Here is a 21,994-nt window from a genome sequence, read left to right as displayed (position 1 = left end):
AATTTTTTACATTTCATCCCAATTCTTTCGTTACACCACCCTCTCGTGGCCTGTATTAATCAACTGAAAAATTCAGGGTATCACAAAAAAAAATTCGGATATGTTTTCATTCAAGATTTCAAAATCAATTTTCATCAAATAAATATCAAGAGAATCAAACATCAGAAACTTTTTTCATTAAAAAATTATCAGGTTATAGAAGATGTATAGCGGAAATAAACAATAATTCCTTTCTCAATACAGGGTGAGTCAGCAGTTCTCGAACTGTCAATAACTCCTGTAAATTTTGGCCTAGGAAAATGATTCAAATTTTGACGAACAGACAGCAGAATTTCATGGACATACTGATTATGATATAGAATTGTGAATTCCCATTGATAAGAACAGGATGCAATCATGTGTCACTACTTTAGGACCAACCTGTAGGGTCAAACATAATTTAAGCTTATGCGGTAAGCGCTGTCGATTCCGACAAAATTTGAAACATTCTTCTAGGTAAAAATTTAGAGGAGTTATCACCGATCGAGCACAATTGACTCATCCTGTATATATAGGTATGGAAGTTTTTATGTAAAACATTAACAGCTCACTTGATATATCAATTTCAGGATCACGTCAATGGAGAGAGAGAGGTCATTACTGAAATTAATCAAAATTCGAATAACAGAACATAACAGGGCATATCAATTGATGAAAAACTTCAAAGTGAGGATTTATGAACAAGGGTTTTTCAATGCCCAGTGTTGGCAGTTCTGTTTATTACCGGACGAATGAAAATATTCATCACCACTCATTATAACTACTGGTCCTCTGACGCCGGAAAAATCCTGCATATGCTTTAAGCCTCCTGGTTACAACACAAAATTTTTCATATCCTATCCATCGAATAGACCGCTCTATCATTTCATATATTTTCGAATTTTGAACCATACGGTAATATTCCTTTGGCCATATAACCGACGAAGTTAATTATTTAGGTTTTCATATAAAATGACCATTTTAATTCCGTGCTAAATTTCAAGCTGATGATTACATCAGAACCGAGCTCAAGAAGAGAATTGAAAATGAATACAAAATATTTCCGCTATAACTGTGTTGATTGGGTTATTAGAACCATAGAAAATTAAAGTAGAAAATAAACTAACATTTCAGTGTCAACTCAGTTGAGATTTCGGATGTATATGCAGTATTAAAATTCCAAGTTGCTTGCACACTTTTTATGTTGATAGTACCTTTCCGTATGAAGATAATCCAAAATTTAAATAAGAAAACTTTTCGCAAAATGAAGTGAAGCGAGAAATTTTTTAAAAAACACTAGAACTCAAATAAAGTAACTATCAAAGAAACTGCAATACCCAGAAGGAGCTGTTTTTATTTTATTATGAGTAAATGATTGAATTTGGAGGAAAAAAACGTGAAAAATTTTTCATGTAAACAATTTTTGTTACTTGAATATTTCAATCGTTTTTCGCAAGTTTTTTAAATTTTACAACAAACCAGCTGTTCGAGGAAATCCAAAGTCGATGTTATGTTGTTGTTAGAAATGCCTAGTACATGCACGCGAAATTTATCGACAGTTAAGTGAATTTGAAAGAGGTCGAATGGTCTACGAGAGGCAGGGTTGTCATTTCGAGAAATCGCTTACCGTACGAGCAGATCTTCAAATACTGTTTTGAAATGTTTTCAAGCGTGGTTTGATAATACCCAAAATAGAAGAAGAGTAGGCACCGGACTTTGAATGGGCACAAATGAAGTTCAAGATCGACGTCTAAGACTTATGGCCATTAGAGGCCGATTTGTGACAACTCGATCTTTGGCTGATGAGTGACAAGGCCATCCTGCATCAGATCGTCTTTTCTGTTGAATCTCGATTCTTTTTGGGTGCACGTGATGGCAAAAGAATGGTTGGACGACGTCGGGGAGAAAGACGTGAACTTCAGTTTGATGTTGAGCGTCATGAACACCGGACAGTAGGCGTTATGGGGTGATATTGTACATGCAAGTAGGTCACCTTGAGTCTTTATTCGAGGTAACATGACAGCGCTGCGTTACCTTCAAGAAATAGTGGAGCCATATGTTCTCCCTCACCTTAACTGGCTCAAGAATCCAATATTTCTGTAAGATAATACCCGACCTCATGTTGCCAGAGTTAGTTTAAACTTTTTCGAAGTTAATCTTGTGAATCTTTTGCCATGGCCGCCCAGATCCCCCGATCTTTCGCCCGTAGAGAATTTTTGGGACATCATGCGTAGAAGGCTCTGCTATACTATCAATATGACTCAAACAACAGTAAATGGGACATACTAACACGTTCCCCACGATTTACGTCTAATTCAGAAACATCCTGTTCAAAAACAAACCTTTATACTAGACAGCCTGTATAGAGGATATTCCATCATTATAAACCGAAAGTCGAACTGACGGAAATCCTAAGGAACACTTTTCACGGAATATGTCCTCCAAAAGTATACATAATTCAGTATCTGTTTAAACTTTGTTTTTCACAATGCACGTTGGAGTTGAATAGCTGCTCATCTATGCTGTACGCTGTAAATTAGTCGCTTGTTCTCGCCTGTCTCTACGCCTTCGCGAAAATTTTATTCTCGTGCTCAGAAATTGCAGTCACTGTTCCACCATATTTTCGTGAATACGATTGTTCTATTCGCTCATTTTACGAGAAGCACGCTTCCATGCTGTGCATATGAATTGTTTCGACACATGTCGTTTAACTCACGGATTCGTCTAAATTGAACCTGTGCTTTCGAGCTAAGGATTATGGATGATTTTATTTCCAGAAATGTAAGAAACTTGCAGAGGATTCTTTTCTCGTTTTCTCGATATTCAAAATATTGTATGGTAGGAAACTTGTATGCTATGCTGATATACAAGTCAAATTTCCTATACCAAATCATGAGAGGTTAGCGAAGATGGATGGACCAAATTTCGGATATCCTAGTGGAAGACTGTATTAAGAATCTGAATTTTTCCGTGTAAGAAAACTTTACTGCTGCAGTCTTTGGAATTATCAACATAAACAAGGTAGAGGGTTCTAAAATGAGAGGTTTCATTTTGATATTGAAAAAAAGGAGTATATTTTGAAAGAAATCAATGAATGATCATGTCATTCCAGAAGAAGATATGCTATTAGCTATGGAAAATGATATCAGCCAAATGGTCGCTATGCATGGGTACGATTGCAACACTATATCTTTTTCAAAAAATTGTCTATGACCAATTCGCACATTTTCTTTAACTTCTTGAATCAATTGTGGTACATTGCTATAGACCTTATCATTCAAGTGTCACTGAAGAAAAAGTCTGATGGTGTTAAATAACAAGATCTCGTTCGCCAATTGTGATCACCTCTTCGAGAAATAATAGGTCCAGGAAAGTTTTCTTGAAAATTGTATGGCGCGTCTATTCAAAAATGAACCTTGTCTACTTCAATATCTTGCAATTCCATTCATAAGAAATCATCAACCACAGCTCGGTAGCACATTTAATTCACCGTAACAGTTGCACCAGCCTCATTTTCGAATGAGTAAAATCCAATCACACCACCAGCCCAAAAACCGCACCAAACAGATATACGTTGAGTAAGGATTCATCAAGCCAAGTAACTCGACATTTTAACTAACTACTTGACTTGAAAATCAAGCTCGTGAAGAATTACATACTTGAGCTTGGCTTGACTTGATTCGAGATATGTATTGCTTTATTTGATATCAAGCTACTTGATATTACTTGAGCTTGATATGCACGCGTCGCATGGCATATATTTCTGCAATCTCGTGCGCGCATAGACTAAATAAGAGGATTCCTCTAGTGCCAAGAGACTGAAGCATTCGCTAGTTTGACTTTATTAGTAATTTTCTCACATTTCTATGAAATCTATTCGTTGTGTCTAGTAGTCTCAGAGATCTAAAAGCTGAAGCCACATTGAAAATATAGGTTTAAAAAAACCATTGAAATTAATTATGCAATATGAAAAAAGACTCAGAAAAAGATAATATCAGAAACAAGAAAAATATATAGAATTAATTCATGAGATATAACACGCTTATATATATTTATATAACAAACTGAAAAGCATTTTCTACTTTTTCCGTCAAATCCAGATTCCTAGAAGTACTAATGTATTGAATGAATTTATTTAATTCCAACGAATTTCACAGATGATTTTTTATATCAAATTTACTAGGGTTGGGCGTGGGCGCATTCGAATTTAAAATAATGGTTTATCCGCATCATCCGATTGTTTCACTCAATCATCTCAAAGAAAAAAAAAACAAAATGTTCAAACGGCTTATAAAACCGAAACTCAGCAGAAGAACTTGAAGCTGCAGGGCCCGCTCTAGAGGGACGGCAAATATTGGAGGGTGATTTTCTTCTTTCTCCAAGAAATCGGTATTCCTGAAAAAATTGATTGCAAAAATGGCTATACGTTTCACATATAGCCAAGTGTTTTATTTCTTTTATCAATATTGAATAATCTTTTTTGATTTCAACGAATTTCATACACGATTTCTTAGATCAAATTAACTAGTATTGGGCGTGGGCGCATTTGAATTTAAAATATTGGTGCATCCGCATCAACCGATTGTTTTACTCTATAAATGAAAAAACAAACAAAATGTTCAAATGTTTCATATTTTCCAACCTCGGCGGAAGAACTTGAAACCGAAGGGTTTTCTCTATAGGGGCGACAAATATTGGAAGGAGGCATTTTCTACTTTTTGACTTGAGATTGAAAAACTACTACTTCATTTGAGCTTGACTCGATTTCAAGTCAAGTCAAGCCAAGTATTTTGAAAATCAAGCCAAGCCGCGTGAATCCCTAACGTTGAGGATAGAGAGGCGTTTCAACTTTCATTCTTGGATTTTCCGAAACACAAATGTGACAATTCTGCTTATTAATGTAGCCTTCGAGGTGAAAATGGTCGTCATCATTTTGATTTTTCGATAGGAATCCGGATGCATTTCAAGGAACCAATCAACAAAGATACAACGTTGCTGATGATCGACCGGCTTGAGTTCTTATGTTAATTTAAATTCGAAGCCTTAAAACCTCAGTACCTGCACATGCAAAATACGGTGTAATGCCTAATTCCCAATATCGACCAGGAATTAACAAATCCAGGTTATCATCAAAACTACGAGATACAGCAACAGTATTCTTAGAATTGTTTTCACCAGTTCCACTAAGTATTGCCGGCTGAGACCCAAAATAGCTTTCGTTCTAGAACTGGAACTGCAAAATTTTCACTCCTTTTGTAGTGAATTTCAACAATAATGAAATTTTGTTGTTGAAACCGGTATCGTTCCGTTTTTAGTGATGGCGTAGTTAATACTTCTCATGAGATCAAATGTGACAGCTGTACAGATAGCGCATTATTCAAAACAAAACCTTTTATTGGAACACCCTATATTTAGCATCGAAAATGCCTTTTAAATTACGCAGACCATTAAACACCCAACAATGAAAAAATTGGGGGTAGGATGGTGGTTTTCTGCCTGTTCACAAAATGTCAAAGATGTGTTTGTGGAGAGTGCATTCCTAATCTCATCAAATGGTAGAGGGAAAGAAAAATCCAAGCGTGAGATAGGAAGAGCAGAACCATTGCTGCAAGGCAAAATTGGATAGACTGGAAAAGGAAACAAATGAACTTAGAAAGAGTCGCTCGCGGGAGTTTAAGAAAAAAGGTCAAGAAATCGATTCGGGTTCGAGAAGATAGTTGGTCCGTACGCAAGGGAACAAAAAAAGATATATGATTGTTATAATCAGGGTGGTTTTGAAAAGCAGGTCGAAAGAATAATTTTTGGAATGTCAGTAACAAGAAAAGGACATCTAAGTAAGTGATTCAGTAGATGAGTTTTATTTATTCTTTCGAGTTATACTTTTAGTTCTGTGATGGATTCACGGTGGAATCGACAGATTAGAAGATTAATGTGATAGGCTATAATAGCATGGTTTTGTTTAGTAATTACTTAATGTTCAGGATACATTTTGAGAAGGTGTAGTGAATAAATAATTCCTGGTCTTTTGTTCGTGAATTAGTTCATTATTTTACCATAAATTTGAATGGATTAACCCCGAGAGGATAGACTCTAGATATAGAGATCTCCTCAAAAAAATATATAACACAGCTACAATTCAAATAAATATCGCAGAAAACCTAGTTACCCAAAAAATAAGAGTTGAAAGAGGAGTTTGACAAGGGGACACCATATCCCCAAAGTTATTATAACTGGCATTGGAAGACGTATTTAAAAAACTGAATTGGGTGGAATGAGGTATAAAAATCGACGGACAACATCCCCCATCTAAGATTTGCCGACGATATTATACTCATAAGCATAAGGTGGAAGAGCTTCAAGAGATGTTAAAGGAGTTGAAAAAGGTGCCAGAGCAGGTCGGCTCAAAGATGAACCTAAGCAAAATAATAGTATTGACTGAAGAGAATATTAAAGTCGAAATAGATGGTAATGAGATCGAGATAGTTAAAGAATATGTATACCTCGGACATACAATAACACTAGGCAAACAGAAAACAGAACTATACTGCTGAAATCACGAGGAGAATCCGTATGACTTGGGTCGCAGTTGAAAAACTTAGAAATGTTCTGAGAATTCCAGATTTTCCTATAAATTTGAAGAGAACAGTATTCAACACCTGTAGGTATACTTCCTGTTCTGACCTACGGCGTAGAAACGATGACACTCACGGTCAACTCAGCAAAGCGAATGAAAACGACACAGAGATCTATTGAAAGGGCTATGTTAGGGATATTCTTGAGAGACCATATTCGCAATGAAAAGATCAGGAGAAGAACGAAGGTAGAAGATGTAATAATCGATGGACTAAGAGAATTGTACATTGGACACCACGAGAACATAAACGAAGTGTAGGAAGACCACCAAAACGCTGGTTAAATGACATTAAATCAAAGTTTCGACGATGTTGGCACCACTTGGCTCAAGATAGAGGAAATTGGAGAATTCAAGGGGAGTCCTATGTCCAGGAGTGGATTCAGACAGGTGGTTGAAGAAGAAGAAGAACCCCGAGAGAATCAAAGCAATTCATGATGAACGTGGGGCAGCTTACTTTCGGATCACTCTTTATATGCTTAAAATCGGTAATTGAAGGTATTGTTTCAGTTGATCATACAATTCCCAATTAATTCAATTTTTAATAATTCTAAGGACGTAAAACATAGATAAGCTATTTATTATTGAACAATACATTCAATATCTGGCACTCAGCTAATTATACCAGTTTTCTAACTCTAGAATTGAAGCAAACAAACTGTATAATCAGCTTTTAGGCGTTCAGTACAATATTGAATTTCTGGTTTTACTAAAGCAACAGACAAACTTAATAATGCTAAATATATTGAAAAATATCCAAATCCGTAACTATAAATATATTATCAAATATCAACGAAAGGTATCAAAATTATCTTTTTAATGAATATTCAAAATAATATAAATAATTGAAACTTGACATAGATATCGTTAGTAATAAACTGAAATTCAATCTTATCCCGGCATTGATATTACCAATCTATCCAGAGAACATATTCTCATTCAATCTTCGGATATCATAAACTCGATGCTACTACTAATGAAATTCTGGGCTTTATAGCTCCATAAAACTATTTACACTAGGAATAAAGGATTATTCAGACTTCGAAAACAATCTATTGTTCAAATGAACTGGATTTGAAATGTTAGGAAGGCTGTTGGTGAATTTTTGAAATGGAGATAAGCGAAAGAAATATCCATTTTGAAATAGTTTTATGGAATAATAGAACAGCAATCACATTGCCTGACAGCTAAACGCTAGTAAAGATAGATGAAAACAGAAGTTATTGAAATGAGAGCCAGCAGTAGCATATACATATTTACGTTGTATACGTTGATGCGAAACCTGGCGTACAAATACCTAAGTGTTCCCATTCGCTGTGTGTCCCAAACACTTGTGATAGGAAAACGAATGTATGCAGATAGCCAGTTTCTGAGTCACCATTATTATAGAGAAAACTTTGTTTAGACGCCAAGTATCGCATCAGCGCATACAACTTTAGTCTTACTGCCGGCTTTCAATAAAATAGTTTATTTTTCATCGATGTACAGTTAGGATAAGCTCTCCAAAAAAAAAAGAAACCTTCAATGACAGCACACCACAAAATATTTATATTAGAATAGGAAATAGTATACAGTGTGTCAATTCAAGACAGTAACACCCTTAATACTTGTATCTGAACCCTCAATGCTAAATCAAAGAATAAATGCAGAAAAAGATAAAGTTTGGTTCATAGAGGGACATTCAACCAATTTGTATCAACCCTCCGAGCGTGATCAGAGCAAACCCTAAAATCTCAAATGGATGACACCTTGATTTGAAGATTATTCGATGGCCTTTTCAAAAATGCCATTTTCTCAAACTTTTTGTTAGTAATTTCGAAAAGTAAAAAGAAAAGTATAACAGTTAACACTGACACAATCAAAAAATCAAAAAAACAACCAGATCACAAAAACTGATCATTCCCAAGTGAGATGGATTAGTAGAAGATGGCCAATTGAATAGCCACCATGCCCCCCAGACTTGACAGCTTTTGATTTTTTCCTGAGGAGACATGCGGTTGTATATAAAACAAAGCCTCGAAAAATGGAAGAATTGAAGTAAGAATTCACACAGCATGGCTAGAATGTCAAATTGAATTATTCCGAAACGTGTCTACAAAATAATGGATTACATTTTGAGATTCTTTTTTACGTTACATTGCAACTCTTGCTATCATAACTATTCTACCTTTTTTTTAATTTTTTTGAAAGTAAACAGAAAAGGTAAGTACATATATGACATTTTTCAAATGTCAAATGTCGAATTACCTTTAAAACAAGGTGTCAGTTGGCCCCCTTCCCATCTAGAGCTTTAGGGTTTGATGTCATCATGTTCACAAGGTATTGGAACCAACCATATAAAATATCCTCCTAAGAACCAAAATTAACCTCTTCTTGAAAGTTTTCTGATTTTGCATGGGGGCCGAGATATAATGGTGTTACATTCACAAATTGACACACTGTATATTCATCTACTAAAGTTTCTCAAGGAGTTTTCGTCTAAAGCTAATCCCCATTGTACTTGGAGAACATAATGAGGTCGAAAATAGCAGTTTAATATGAATGAACATTTAAGTGTTTTATTAATAATTCATGGATTTCCTTCCACCATAATGTCCTTAACATCGAAATAACCTCTCAGCAAACTTTGTATAAGTATCAGCGTACACCCATAAAGATATCACGTTAATAGGAGTGAAGTTATCGATTACTTGTAAAAAAAATAATGTACCTGAAAATTCAGCTTAAACTCAAAAATGCAAGATGAGACTATAAAGGATTCTTGAATTTATGAATATCATTTAGTATACAAGGTGTCCCGTAATAAGAGGACCAACGCAATGTCGGTGATAGAGGGGGTTATTATATAAACACAGAATAATCAATTTTTTCCTAGGCCCAATGGTTTCAGAGATATGACTTTTACAAAATTTCAACCAATTTTCGTTGCGTTCCATTATCAATTATTTTTTGAAATGTTATTATTTTTTTGCTTTTATATTGGCTAGGATTTTCGATAGAACGTTCGTCCTTATAGTCAGAATATGAAAATTTAAGGAGGAAAACTTGTCCATGTTCGCAATAACAAAACCTAACGAGTGATTTTCGAATTATACTAGTGTCAAAAAAATCTGAGGAAACCTTGTGGAACATAATGTTGAAAAATTTCACGATTCATACAGATTCTTAAAAGGTTAAATTTATCAGAATTGATTCTGGAACTATTCAAAGAACACCTGGTTTATCATTTTACATTTTTGCTCATCGTTCTGAGTTCAACTGGCTCAAAATTTGAGAATTACAGATATTGATATAAAAACAAACTTAAGAATCACTTCTAATCCGCATAAATGTTCACGAAGATGTCAATGAATATATTTGAAGAAACTTTATCCTGAAAACTATGTATTTTAAGACATTTGTTTAAAGGAACGTATTGCTATGAAAGTATCTGATAAACCATCTCTTTCAATATTGCCGTGTCTTTTATTAACACAATTTTGTTCTGCATATGATCTGAACAAAAATGGGTCTAATTTAATCCTATGACTAGTTTTCGAGATACAGGGTATCGATGTTGGAAAATGACATTTCTTTAAAGTAACATTTTTCGTAGAAAAACATCTTGAAAGAAACACTTTCGCGCGACAAATATTAATCACCCATAAGGTAATAGTTTTGAACTGGTTTTCAATAAAAATTATTGTCAAATACGGGTGAGTCAAACATGATTCAAAATAAAATTCGTTTATTTCATAATTCACCCTGGAATTTAAAAAGTGTATTCGAAATAGTAATTTTTCAGAAACACCCTTAAGCAAGAGAATGAATCAAAAGATCTAAGTATCTGCTTTCTGATCTCGCAAAAAGTAATCGGGGGTCTTCGAAGATTTCTTCTCTGTTATTATTCTTGTTCTTGAGATGATCTCAGTGAGCATCAAATTTGGAAATTGGGGAATTTCATTTTGAATAATGTTTGGCTCACCCCGTATCTAACAATAATTTTCATCAAAAACCAGTTCAAAACTAGTACCTTATGGGAAAGCAATATTTTTCGCGAAAAAGAGTTTCATTAAAGATGTTTTCCTTCGAGAAATGTTACTTTAAAGAAATACCATTTTCCTGTTCAGGAGGTCATATTCTACAACATACGAAAAGTTCAGAAAAATTAAGAATGTGATAATTTTTCCATTGGGCTGCTGCATGGTCCAATTTAGAAGCGTTGTTCTTGCGATAAACTATTCATGATACATTGCCAAACTTTACTGAATAGAAATGTCAACACATTTTTACATTCTCAACTGTCAAACCATAAACAACAACCATCGAAACTTATGATTCATCTAAAAAAACAACCGTTAGTATTCGAGAAATATTCGTTGGAATGGATGCCAAACGTCCGTTTTTTTTTCATTCAATGTTAAGATCATACATATCGAAAAACGTAAAATAACAGGAGGACTCAATTTTTTTTCCTTAAATGTTCGAAAAGTAATAAATTAACTTACTTTGCCGAAGCTTCCTTTTCCAATGGCTCTCAGGATTTGGAAGTGATCAAAATTCACTGAAACAACAAAATATATCACAAATTTATTCCATAGTACCTAGTTATACAATTTCTCATTTCGACATGATTAAATTCATCATTCATCTGCATAATGCCTCTTGCCAAAAGTCCCCCTCAAACGAAAACCTCCGTTCAAGGACTTTCCACGTAAATAACAAAGTGTATACAATTTCTAATTTGAATAAACTGAATATCAACCCCGCTGTCGCAGACTCCGCACTCCAATTCTTCTGTCTACATGACAAGTGACAAAGAGCGTGAAAATTGTAGGGGACGAATGTTGAAAGGACTGAATGTCCTCGGATAGCTCAAATATGACGCTTTTGGAACGTTCAAACAGAAACAACTTCAGGTTCAACTTCGCGACAAATTGTCGAATCACGTTATTTCTATGCACACAATGTTTTCACTAATTAACGTGACCCGTAGAAAATTTATACCGTGGAAGGGACCTCATGGCGGCAAAGGGATGCTCGGATGTAAAAACTATCGGGGGTGTAGATCAAACGTGCCGCTCAAACGGGACAGAATATTAAAAGGCATAAATTAGAATTAATTAAAACGAAATGTAGATTTTAGTCGACTTTATTCTCCCTCTAAATTGCCTGTTTCGTGTCTTTTTTGACGTATATTTCCATGCCAATTTTTTGCTAGCCATCTATCGCGATTGATAGAATATTATTTCATAACGAGAAGTGTCACTTTTTATCGCAAGCCATGTTTATTGGCCCAACATAGCGAGGCGCTTATTTGAAGGGAGCAATGAGAAATATATGATATTTTGTTTCAAACGTTTTGAACTTTATAAAAATCTGGAGATCATCTTTGAATAAGATTCATATCAACGATCGTTATAATTAATTGATCAATGGGATATTTGCCTAGTTACAGTTGTCATGCTAGATTAATTTTGATAGATGCATTATGATCTATACTTATATTATAGAAAGGTAACTTTTGTTCGTATGTTTGTTTTTATATTTGTTGTGAATATGCTCAATATCTACTGAATCAATTTCAAAAATTCTTCCATCTGTCGAAAAGTTCACTATCGCCAAGTTATTAATATAGGCTTAGTTTTATCCCGATATTCCCACGGGATCGGGAACTACGCGAGTTTAACTGGAATAAGTCGGCGAAAAAAGTGTTATCATAATCCTTTTCACGTGTGCGCTGGAGTTTTGATTGATTGAAAGTAAATACAATGTTCTACAAAAATGATTGTTTTAATTTTGATCTAAAAAAGTCCGCAAAACCGTTTATTTCATAAATAAGTCACAATTTGGCGTTTTGTATGAAATAATATAGAAAATTAAAAGCAGAATGAGCTCCTATTCCAACACGAATGCGAAATTCGAAAACGAGCGACGAAGAAACGCAAGAGTGTTGGAATTGCCTTCTGAAACGAGTATTAAACGATATTTTCTCTATTTCAGTCAAGCTTTGTGAAATATTGTCGAAATTCAATTAAAAATTCAAATTATAGATCCTAGTGACTTTTTTATTGTATCTTGGCAGTTGGTGTAACTGTTACGAAAATTGACAGATTACGCAATTTGAATTTGAATCGTACATATCGAATTCAAATAATTTGAAATTATTCATCAAATTCATGAATTATTACTGACGAAATCGATTTAACACCACCCGAATTAAGATAAATTGAGAACAATGCTGCAAATCATTTCACTATATCCAAATTATACATTATATTAACAATTATTGACGTTTGTTCAAGTTTGATAGGATTGGAAGGCAGTAGAGACAACCACAAAACGAAAAATATAACTTGATAACGATGCTGTAATGACTTCATTACAGCACTGTTTTAAGAACTGTAATGACCTCATTACGATACTGAAATAGAGAACTTACTATTACTATTATATATCACTACGAATGAAGTGGACGTGGCGTGACCGCTGGTGAGAGTATAAATACCAAGTTACGCTCTCCGATTCTAATTACGAATCTAGATTTGGACGGGGATAATAGTTTTTCTCAGAAAAACAATTGATAAGTCTCAGGAACAAGCATTTTCACTGGTCGCCATCGACTTAAGAAACGAATGATTCTCTCATGGGCAACTATACGTAAGTCTGTCTCGCGTCGGATCTCCGCAAAATCAATTTATTCTGATAGAAAAAAGTAGCACATCGAATTAACATCTACTTATAATAAAAAACTTCTGAAAAAATCGGTTCATGAAACAAGAATAGTAGAGTGATTTAGTTATTGCCGGGCTATCGAATTGTGTTAAGCCATATAGTTAAGGGTAACAAAATGCCTCGAGTTCGAAAACATTGAACTTATCACTATGTTAGGGATTTTAACAGGGTTAGAATGGAGGTAATCGTGTATGAAATTGCCGCAAGAGGCGTTAGTGTTCTATAATTCTTGTATACCTTCGTGAGCATAAATCTGCTATAGAATAGACCGTATTGGAGAAAGGCATTGATTCTTTTTGATGTCGACGTTTTCGATTTCTTTCTCTTGAAAACATCTGATTTCTTTTCTAGGAAAACCTACAGTTTAGGATGAGTAGAAATGTTAACGTTATCATGGTTAATGTTTATTGTAGACCTTAGCATTGAGTGAATTGACCAAAGTGACGATGGCTTCATTCCTTTGAACAGTTCTTCAAAATATGCTAACATAACATTTTCCAAGGATGATTTGATATTGACTTTCAGCTTCAAGTCCATGAATTTTTGATGAATTGTTTCGTTTCTTTCACGAGATTCGGAGGGTAATAAATTATATCAAGCATTTTCCGCTTTATTCACTGTATCGGATGGTGTACACAATTGGCTGCTACTGGATATTCTTCACAACAATTTTTATTTATTATGGGAGATTTAGATGAAGAAAATTAATATATAAAAAATAATCTTGAAGAATGCGAAAACTGGTAAAAACTCTCGATACAATTACGAAACGTTAAAAAGTTAGAGGATATACGCGTGCTGTTTCTCGTTTCCGTGGCAAATATCAAAGGCTCTCTTATCTTATGGGTCATTCGCCGTATGATTTACTTTAAAGATGCTTCCATAGGTATTGGTTGTTGATCAAGTTCTCTGGTTACGGTGAAGTAAACCGTACAGTTTTATGTTACACAATGCTTAAATAGACATTTAGATACATAGTTGGCGAGTTCGAATTTTTCATTTTCTGTAGGGGAAGTAAAAAATTTAAGTGTCAAAACTGCAGGGATGAACATTAATTTCGGTGCTGAAGGCATATGCATTTAAGACAATCATTAATTTATATTCTTGAATTGAGGGGAAAGATTATAATCCCGTTCTCTTCATTCACTCATCGTGCACTGGTTATAATGTATTATATTATACAATACCTCAGCGATGTAATCAGATCATTAGGCAGAATAAACTTTCTTCTTCTTCAGTTGAAATCCGTAGTTCTGTTGAAAAAGTTGTTGTTTGTTTAGGCCTTTCAAATTTCATCAATATTATATCATAAAAACAAGATTAATAAACAAAGCTCAGAAAATATGAAAGGGTTCTTGGCAGAAGATAGTACTGACATTAAAGGCAATCAACGTTGACACTGTTTTTATACGTGTTATTTTTGAAAAACTTCATGTTTAGTATTCCTAAGTAAGAATGTCTGAATTTTTCAAATGCAACATTCTTTTTTTTGTATTACACAGGCGTACAACTTTGCTTCCGCCGTTTTGTTCCCGAAATTCGAGGCTTTATTGTAAAAAACTGATTATATATTCATGATTCAAAGTATTGTTCATCGCTGGCCACTAATTTCTCCCATCTTTCGGGTAGCGTACGAATCTCTCGTTGAAGAAACTAGTCATCTTTTGAAGCTGTCCACGAATCGATCCAATTTTTTACTTCTTCATAAGACCGGAAGTGCTGGTCAGCCAGGCCGTGCGCCATTGATCGAAACAATTGATAGCCCGAGGAAGCAACGTCTGGGAATACGGCGGGTGGCGTATGACTTTCCATTTCAACGTTTCCAAGTATGTCTTGGCCACTTTCGCAACTTGGAGTCTAGCATTATCATGCTGTAAAATGACTTCATCATATATCTCGTTGTATTGCGGTCGTTTGTCTTTCAATACTCGGCTCAAACACATTAATTGCGTTCGATAACGATCGCCTCTGATTGTTTCAGTCAGTTTTAACTCATCATAATACACTTCGCCGAGCTGTTTCCACCAAATACTGAGCATAGCTTTGGAACCGTGAATATAAGATTCGGCCATCGACGTAGAAGCATGGCCGGGATATCCTCATGATTTCCTGCGCTTGGGATTATCGTAATTTTTCATATTTAGTCACAATTCGATGCAGAAATTCCTTTCGTCTTTACCTTGCAGGCAGCTATTCACAAGCAATCAAACGCCATTCAACATCTCTCGGTCTAACCCGTACAGCACCCAACTTTCTTGTTTCTGAATCATCTCCATAACTTTCGTTTTGAGGTGGCTTGTTGCATCCTAATGCACCTGCCAATCTTAGAAATCTTAGAAAACCTTCTCTCTTCCACCGCCATGCTGGTCTTCGACGTCAAAATCACCATTCTTGAAGCGTTCAAACCACTCTCGAGACGTTCTTTCACTAATAATGGCCTAACCATAGGTATTTGAGAGCATTCAAAAGCCTCAGCCGAAGATTTCTTCATATTACAGCAGAAAATTAAAACCTTCCACAATTGACGAGAATTTGGCTCGTAATCTGACATGTTTAATCGAGAATAACTTTAGGATGCAGACACAAATCGACTTATATTTCGATGGCGTTATGTTTACAAATACCTAAGCTCATTATATGACATCTACGATATATTAATTTCGACTACCACTTACCGCTACAGCCATCTATTGCAAAACGGCAGAAGCAAAAGTGTACATCTATATCAGTGCTTTGTACAAAGTAAATATCAATTTTTTTCCGAAAAGCGCAAATCAAAATTAGTCACTTTTTTCCATGTTGATAATTGCTTTAGAAAATCATGCGAAATTCCCGAACAAATCAGTGATTTGTAAGAAGAAATATCTCTAATTCAGTTTTGAACTGAGCAACCACGAGGTGGTGTTCCCTCTTATGTTCGAAAATAAGCAAAAACTACTCAACCAATTTGGATATCAAATAACAATTCCAAGTTGATCACATCTCGAAAACCATAAAAAATTCAAAAAGAATAAATCTCTTTAAAATTGTATTCATCTCGTCATCCGCAGAGAAATTAACTTCTAACCTAACATTCCCGTAATCACGAAATATTCCATGGAATAATTCTTTTCATTACGTTTCCGAGTTCTTTTGCGAATTATGCCCGATGGGAAATCCAGGGAACAAATTTTATTTTTTCGAGTTTTAATCAATTGTTGTCTCGTCGATCCTTTGTGTCGGTTAGAATCTGGTAGAGTCTCTTGCGGTTTATCCACAAACCTTAATTAATGAACAAGGTGAAGTTTGCGAGAGAGGTGTTTGAGTTAGCGCCGAATGTGATGCGAAAATTTTGTGGGGTTCAAGCATGTCAGGAACCCTACAGGCGACTTGATACCGTTTCACACGTGTATGAATTTTTGCTGACTTGGTAAGTGGCGTAGCCGAGGGTTTTACCCATTATCTGAACGCACGTCACTGCGTCAGTACGGATTAAGACAACTGGAGGGCCCCAAGTAGCAAGGCAAATCTGACCTCCACCCTAATCTAGAACTTCACAATCGGTTCGAGTGCAAGGATGAAGTGATTCGCATATTACACTTTGGTTTATGTGCAATACTCGGTATGCAAGGTATGAATAAAAATTTCAGGAATATGAGGATCCCCATTATTGTTTCCTGTGAATAGTTTACGTATGTCACCTGCATAAGCTTACGCTTGAAAAACTACTAGTATATTAACAACGGAAGCTTTACAACTTTGCTTCCTTCCTTTTGCAATAGATGGCTGTAGCGGTAAGTGGAAGTCGAAATAAATAGATCGTAGATGTTATACAATAAGCTTAGGTATTTGTGAACATAACGCCATCGAAATATTAGTCGATTTGTGTCTGCATCATAAAGTCATTCCCTATTAAACAGGTCAGCTTACGAGCCAAATTCTCGTCATGTCATCTTGAGGTAGGTTTCAATTTTCTGCTTCAATATGAAGAAATCTGCGGCTGAGGTTCATCGAATGCTCTAAATACCTATGGTGAGGCCACTATTAGTGAAAGAACGTTTTGAGAATGGTTTCAACGCTTCAAGAATAGTAATTTTGACGTCGAAGACCGACATGGCGGAGAAAGAGAGAATAGTAGTAGTAATAGTAGTAATATATATTAACGTCATCAATGAATTACATGACATGTCAATCAGAACTTTTTACAATTATGTAAATACTTATGAATATAATATGTATATATAAATTCTCGCTACAATGCAATAATCTGCGATAAAAAATACAAACACAAATTTGGTACGATATACATAATTAACTATGATAAAAAAATATAAACACAAATTTGGCACTATACATAATCTAAAACAATGCAAGTACTAACGAATCAGTCAAGGAACTCATGTAAAAACAATATAGTGTTCTGCAGCAACAAACTCTTTACTCGTTTATGAAATTGCAATTTTCCCAGGCTCTTCACTTCATCTGGAAGCTTGTTGTAGAATTTGAGTCCCCAGAAATTTGGACCAAGTTCCTCCTTCCTCATTCTTAGACGGGGTAATGTATATTTATGTTTCTCTCGAGTATTGTAGGTGTGATAATACGAGTGCTTTGTGTACTTCTCCTTGTTTGCGTGAATATAATCTACACAAGCCAATATGAACACGGAGGTTATGGTAAGTATGCCTTCTTTTTTAAAAGTTTCCCTGCAGCTCTCTGTGCTTCGCATATCATACAAGGTTCTCAAAGCTTTCTTCTGTTTCAGGAGGACTCTTTCGGCATGACTACTGTGTCCCCAAAGAATTATTCCATAGACTGCCAAACTATGGAAGGCACAGTAGTAGGTTTGCTTAGCTGTTGTTTGGTCAACTATTTCTCTCATTCGACGTATCATAAATATCGAAGTTGACAGTTTTTTGCAAAGTGTGTCGATGTGAGTGGCCCAGCCGAGAGAAGACTGGAACTGCAATCCCAGGTAAATCAACGAGTTCTCACCAGAACCAGAATATTTTCGAATAAACAGGATTGGAGGCATTAGATCAAGACTCGTGTCAAACGCAACAAGAATGGGCAGGATCATTGGGAGTGACACAAAAAGCCATTTCAAAATGACTGAAAATCATGAGAAAGATTCAGAAACAAGTAAATTGGGTGCCGTACAAGTTGAGGCCGAGAGATGTTGTACGACGTGTGTTTGCTTGTGAACAGCTGCTTGCAAGGCAAAGACGGAAGGGATTTCTGCCTCGCATTGTGACTGGAGATGAAATATGAGTTCATTACGGTAATCCCAAGTGCAGAAAATCATAGGGATATCCCGGCCATGCTTCCACGTCTACTGCCAAACCGAATATTCACGGCTCCAAGGTCATGCTCAGAATTTAGTGGGACCAGCTGGGCGTAGCGTATTATAAGTTGTTGAAACCGACTGAAACAATCATCGGCGATCGTTATCGAATGCAATTAATGCATTTGAGCCGAGCATTGAAAGACAAACGGCCGCAATACAACGAGAGACATACTAAAGTGATTTTACAACATGACAATGCTCGACCCCATGTTGCGAAAGTGGTCAAGAGTCGACTAAGACGAGTCGCGAATTAAAATAAAGGTCAAGACGACAGAACTTAAAAGACGTGATATTCGACAACGATTTTGAATTCCGTTTATTAACGTAGCCTCGGAGGTGAAAAGGGGCCTCATCATTGAAGATTTTTCTATGGAAATACGGATCATTCTGATATATTTCAAAGACTCAATTGACTGGCTTAAGTTGTTGTGATAAGTTAACTTTAAGAAACTTGGGAACTGAATCTTTATGCAAAATACGGTGTGATGTTGTTAGTGGAATGCCTATATAATTCCAAAAATCGACCAGGAATTGACAAACCTGGTTTACGTAAACATTACGGACTACATCAGCAATATTCTCAGTTGCTCTTGAGCGTCGCACACGATTTCTATTATTCACATCACTAACTTGTTCCAACAGATCAAATTGGTCCACCAGTTTCACTATTGCTGACCGAGAAAGTGCTTCACGAATACCAAAATTTGCTTGAGTTTTGCGAACTGTGAATACAAAATTTTCACCATCTCTATAGCTTCAATAGTCACAGCTGCCCAGATATCAGGCCATTCAAAATGGAATCTCTTATTGGAAACCCCATTAGTTTCGGTGCTACAGGATAATTTCCATTTTCTTCCATTTTTAGGCATCTCGGCCATTGCGAAATATTTGAGACGGAAATTTGAAGTAATTGGTTCTTTCGTATACCACTTGTTGCATATCATCCGCTGTTTCAGATAATCACCCTAATGATCTGCAGTAAAGCTTAGTCCAAGCGAATCATTATATTGAATAACGAGAGACTCCTCGGGATCAATTCTATCGCATTTTGATAGGTATCAAAAAAATTGCCGTAGCGCCAAAGATGAATACCTAAAGGGTCCATGAAAAATCTTACTCAAATATGCATTAAATTTGTTTTTTTAATGATAAATTCATTCGAAATTCAAAAGCAACAATTACAATATCCTATGAATATTCTCAGCTGATCAAAATTTTACAGTCTGGTTTATACCATGACTATGTAATGAGATTAAATCCAGAACAGATCAATATATCCCACATATCGCAGATGATTTCCATGAACAAATAACTTCGTTGGAATTGTGATTGTTTCATCCAATGAATCCAATTATCGAAACACAAATACGAATCGAAAAGTAGAGTTGTTATGGCACATCCACCAATCAAAATAAAGAGTAATTCCAAACGAGGGTCAAATACGAAATGTTGCAGGTTTGACTGCATTAAAAAGGGGAGAAAAATTGAAATTTCCCCTCTATGTGTCAGTTCAACAACCAGTAACAAACCCTACACACCACACAAAAAAAAAATTATAGAAGGTAAAATAGCACAACATATGTATACATGAATTTTTAGAATCATCTATACGATATATATAATTTCAACCTATTCAGATCCATCATTACTGAAATATTGGGATTTTCTAATGATTCACATGAATTTTTTATGATTCCAGTGTCAAGGTATACAGATTTTAACATGAAATCACAAGACCTGGCCATTTATCTTCGAAGGGAAGATATTCTGTGAAGAATCATCTATAAAATGATTTTCAGAAGATGTATTTCCATTTCATTGATGAATCATGAAAATATTCCAAAAACATGTTTTCCGATTCTGTCTTCTTTGCTTCTTTCTTACCCATAAAATGAGGATAATATTCAATATTTTCCATGTATGTATTATATACTTTGATTTCTGTGGCAGTATTATAGTATGAGCAGATATAATAATTATTTATAAGTATTTTGAACTTCCAGGTCAGATTCGCTTGATGCATCTATCTTTGTTAGTTTCAACGCTAAATACAGGGTGAGTCTGTAGGAGCGGGCCAAAATCCAGGAGCGTATTGTACACGTGGAAATAATTCGAAAAACCGCATATATTCTTATACGATTCTCATTGTTTTTTCAAGATACAGTGTGTTAAAGTTAGAATTTTTTTCAAGTTTTTCTCTTATAGTATCTACACTACACTAGATATTCAACTGAAATTTGACATAAATATTATGATTGATAGTTCACACCATGTGACATGAATTTCGATAGCAAATCCACAGGGTGATATTTCCTCTGGAACAGTGTCCACTGTTTTCTCCAAAAATTTTTTTTGGCGAGCCACTGTTCATTTGAAAAAATGTAAAAAATATCTTTGATCTTATACTAAACTCTATGGTCTCTAGTAGTTTTGTCGTATTTGCTACCGTTTTCGAGAAAAAAGATTTGAACTATTCTAACTTCAACACACTGTATCTCGAAAACAAGTGAGAATCGTATAAGAACATAATTATGAGTTTTTTAAAATTATTTTCACGTGTACAGGGTGGGCAAATAAGCGAGGTAAGCGGCTATATCTCAGGAACCACTCATCGTAGAGACTTGCGGTAAAAAATTTTACCACTGAATAAAACAAAGGAAAACACTGGAAATTGTTTTGAAGTTCATACCTCCACCGCTAGGGGGCGTAATAGCTATCGTCGAGTAGAAAAATGCATTTTACTCGAAAAATTTTCATATTAAGTTGGAAAAAAAATATCATCACTGTAAACCTTGGAAAATTCTCTATCTGTTTGAATTGTCACTTTCGATTTTGCGACATCAAATAAGGGTGGGGGAAAGATAGAAATCTGACTGATTGAAATGTCTGTAACTTCAGTTTGGCTCAACATTTTCGAGATCTTATTTGAGAGACAACATCTTGTTGATTAAGGAAAAAATATACTCATGATGAATTTGATTCAGCTGCTTCCGATAGGGAGCGCTAAGTCAGAAGTTCATTGTATTGTTCATTTTTCTCTGAAATTTTAAATGTAATGATAGGAGTTTCTTAACAGAAACAAAAATTTCATTGAATTTGCATGAAAAAACCTGAAGGTCGCAAAGCGATAATTTCAGGCGTTCTGAAGTTATGGCCGAAAGAAGATATTCTTCAACTGATGCACTGCGAAAAACCAAATTGAGTCTTCAAGTTCTAACAGAAACAGAAATCCCATCAAATTTGTATGAAAAAACCAAAAGGTCGCAAAGCGATAGCTTCAGGGGTTCTGTAGTTATGGACGAAAAAAG

The 21,994-nt window shown here is 35.3% G+C and overlaps 1 protein-coding gene across 2 annotated transcripts in view; it reads right to left on the bottom strand.

Annotated features, from left to right (window-relative positions):
- LOC123680400 (serine/threonine-protein kinase 32A) overlaps window positions 1–21,994 on the bottom strand; it is a 160,377-nt gene that overhangs the window by 78,421 nt on the left and 59,962 nt on the right. For both annotated transcript variants that reach the window (XM_045618283.1, XM_045618285.1), the window contains exon 3: window positions 11,137–11,192. In XM_045618283.1, coding sequence (XP_045474239.1) covers window positions 11,137–11,192 — 56 coding nt within the window. The remainder of the gene's footprint in view (window positions 1–11,136; window positions 11,193–21,994) is intronic.

This window comes from Harmonia axyridis, chromosome 5, assembly GCF_914767665.1.
Source record: "Harmonia axyridis chromosome 5, icHarAxyr1.1, whole genome shotgun sequence".
NCBI classification, from domain to species: domain Eukaryota; kingdom Metazoa; phylum Arthropoda; class Insecta; order Coleoptera; family Coccinellidae; genus Harmonia; species Harmonia axyridis.
The sequence above is the reverse complement of the archived record's forward strand: the minus strand, read 5'-3'. Positions and strand labels throughout refer to the sequence as shown.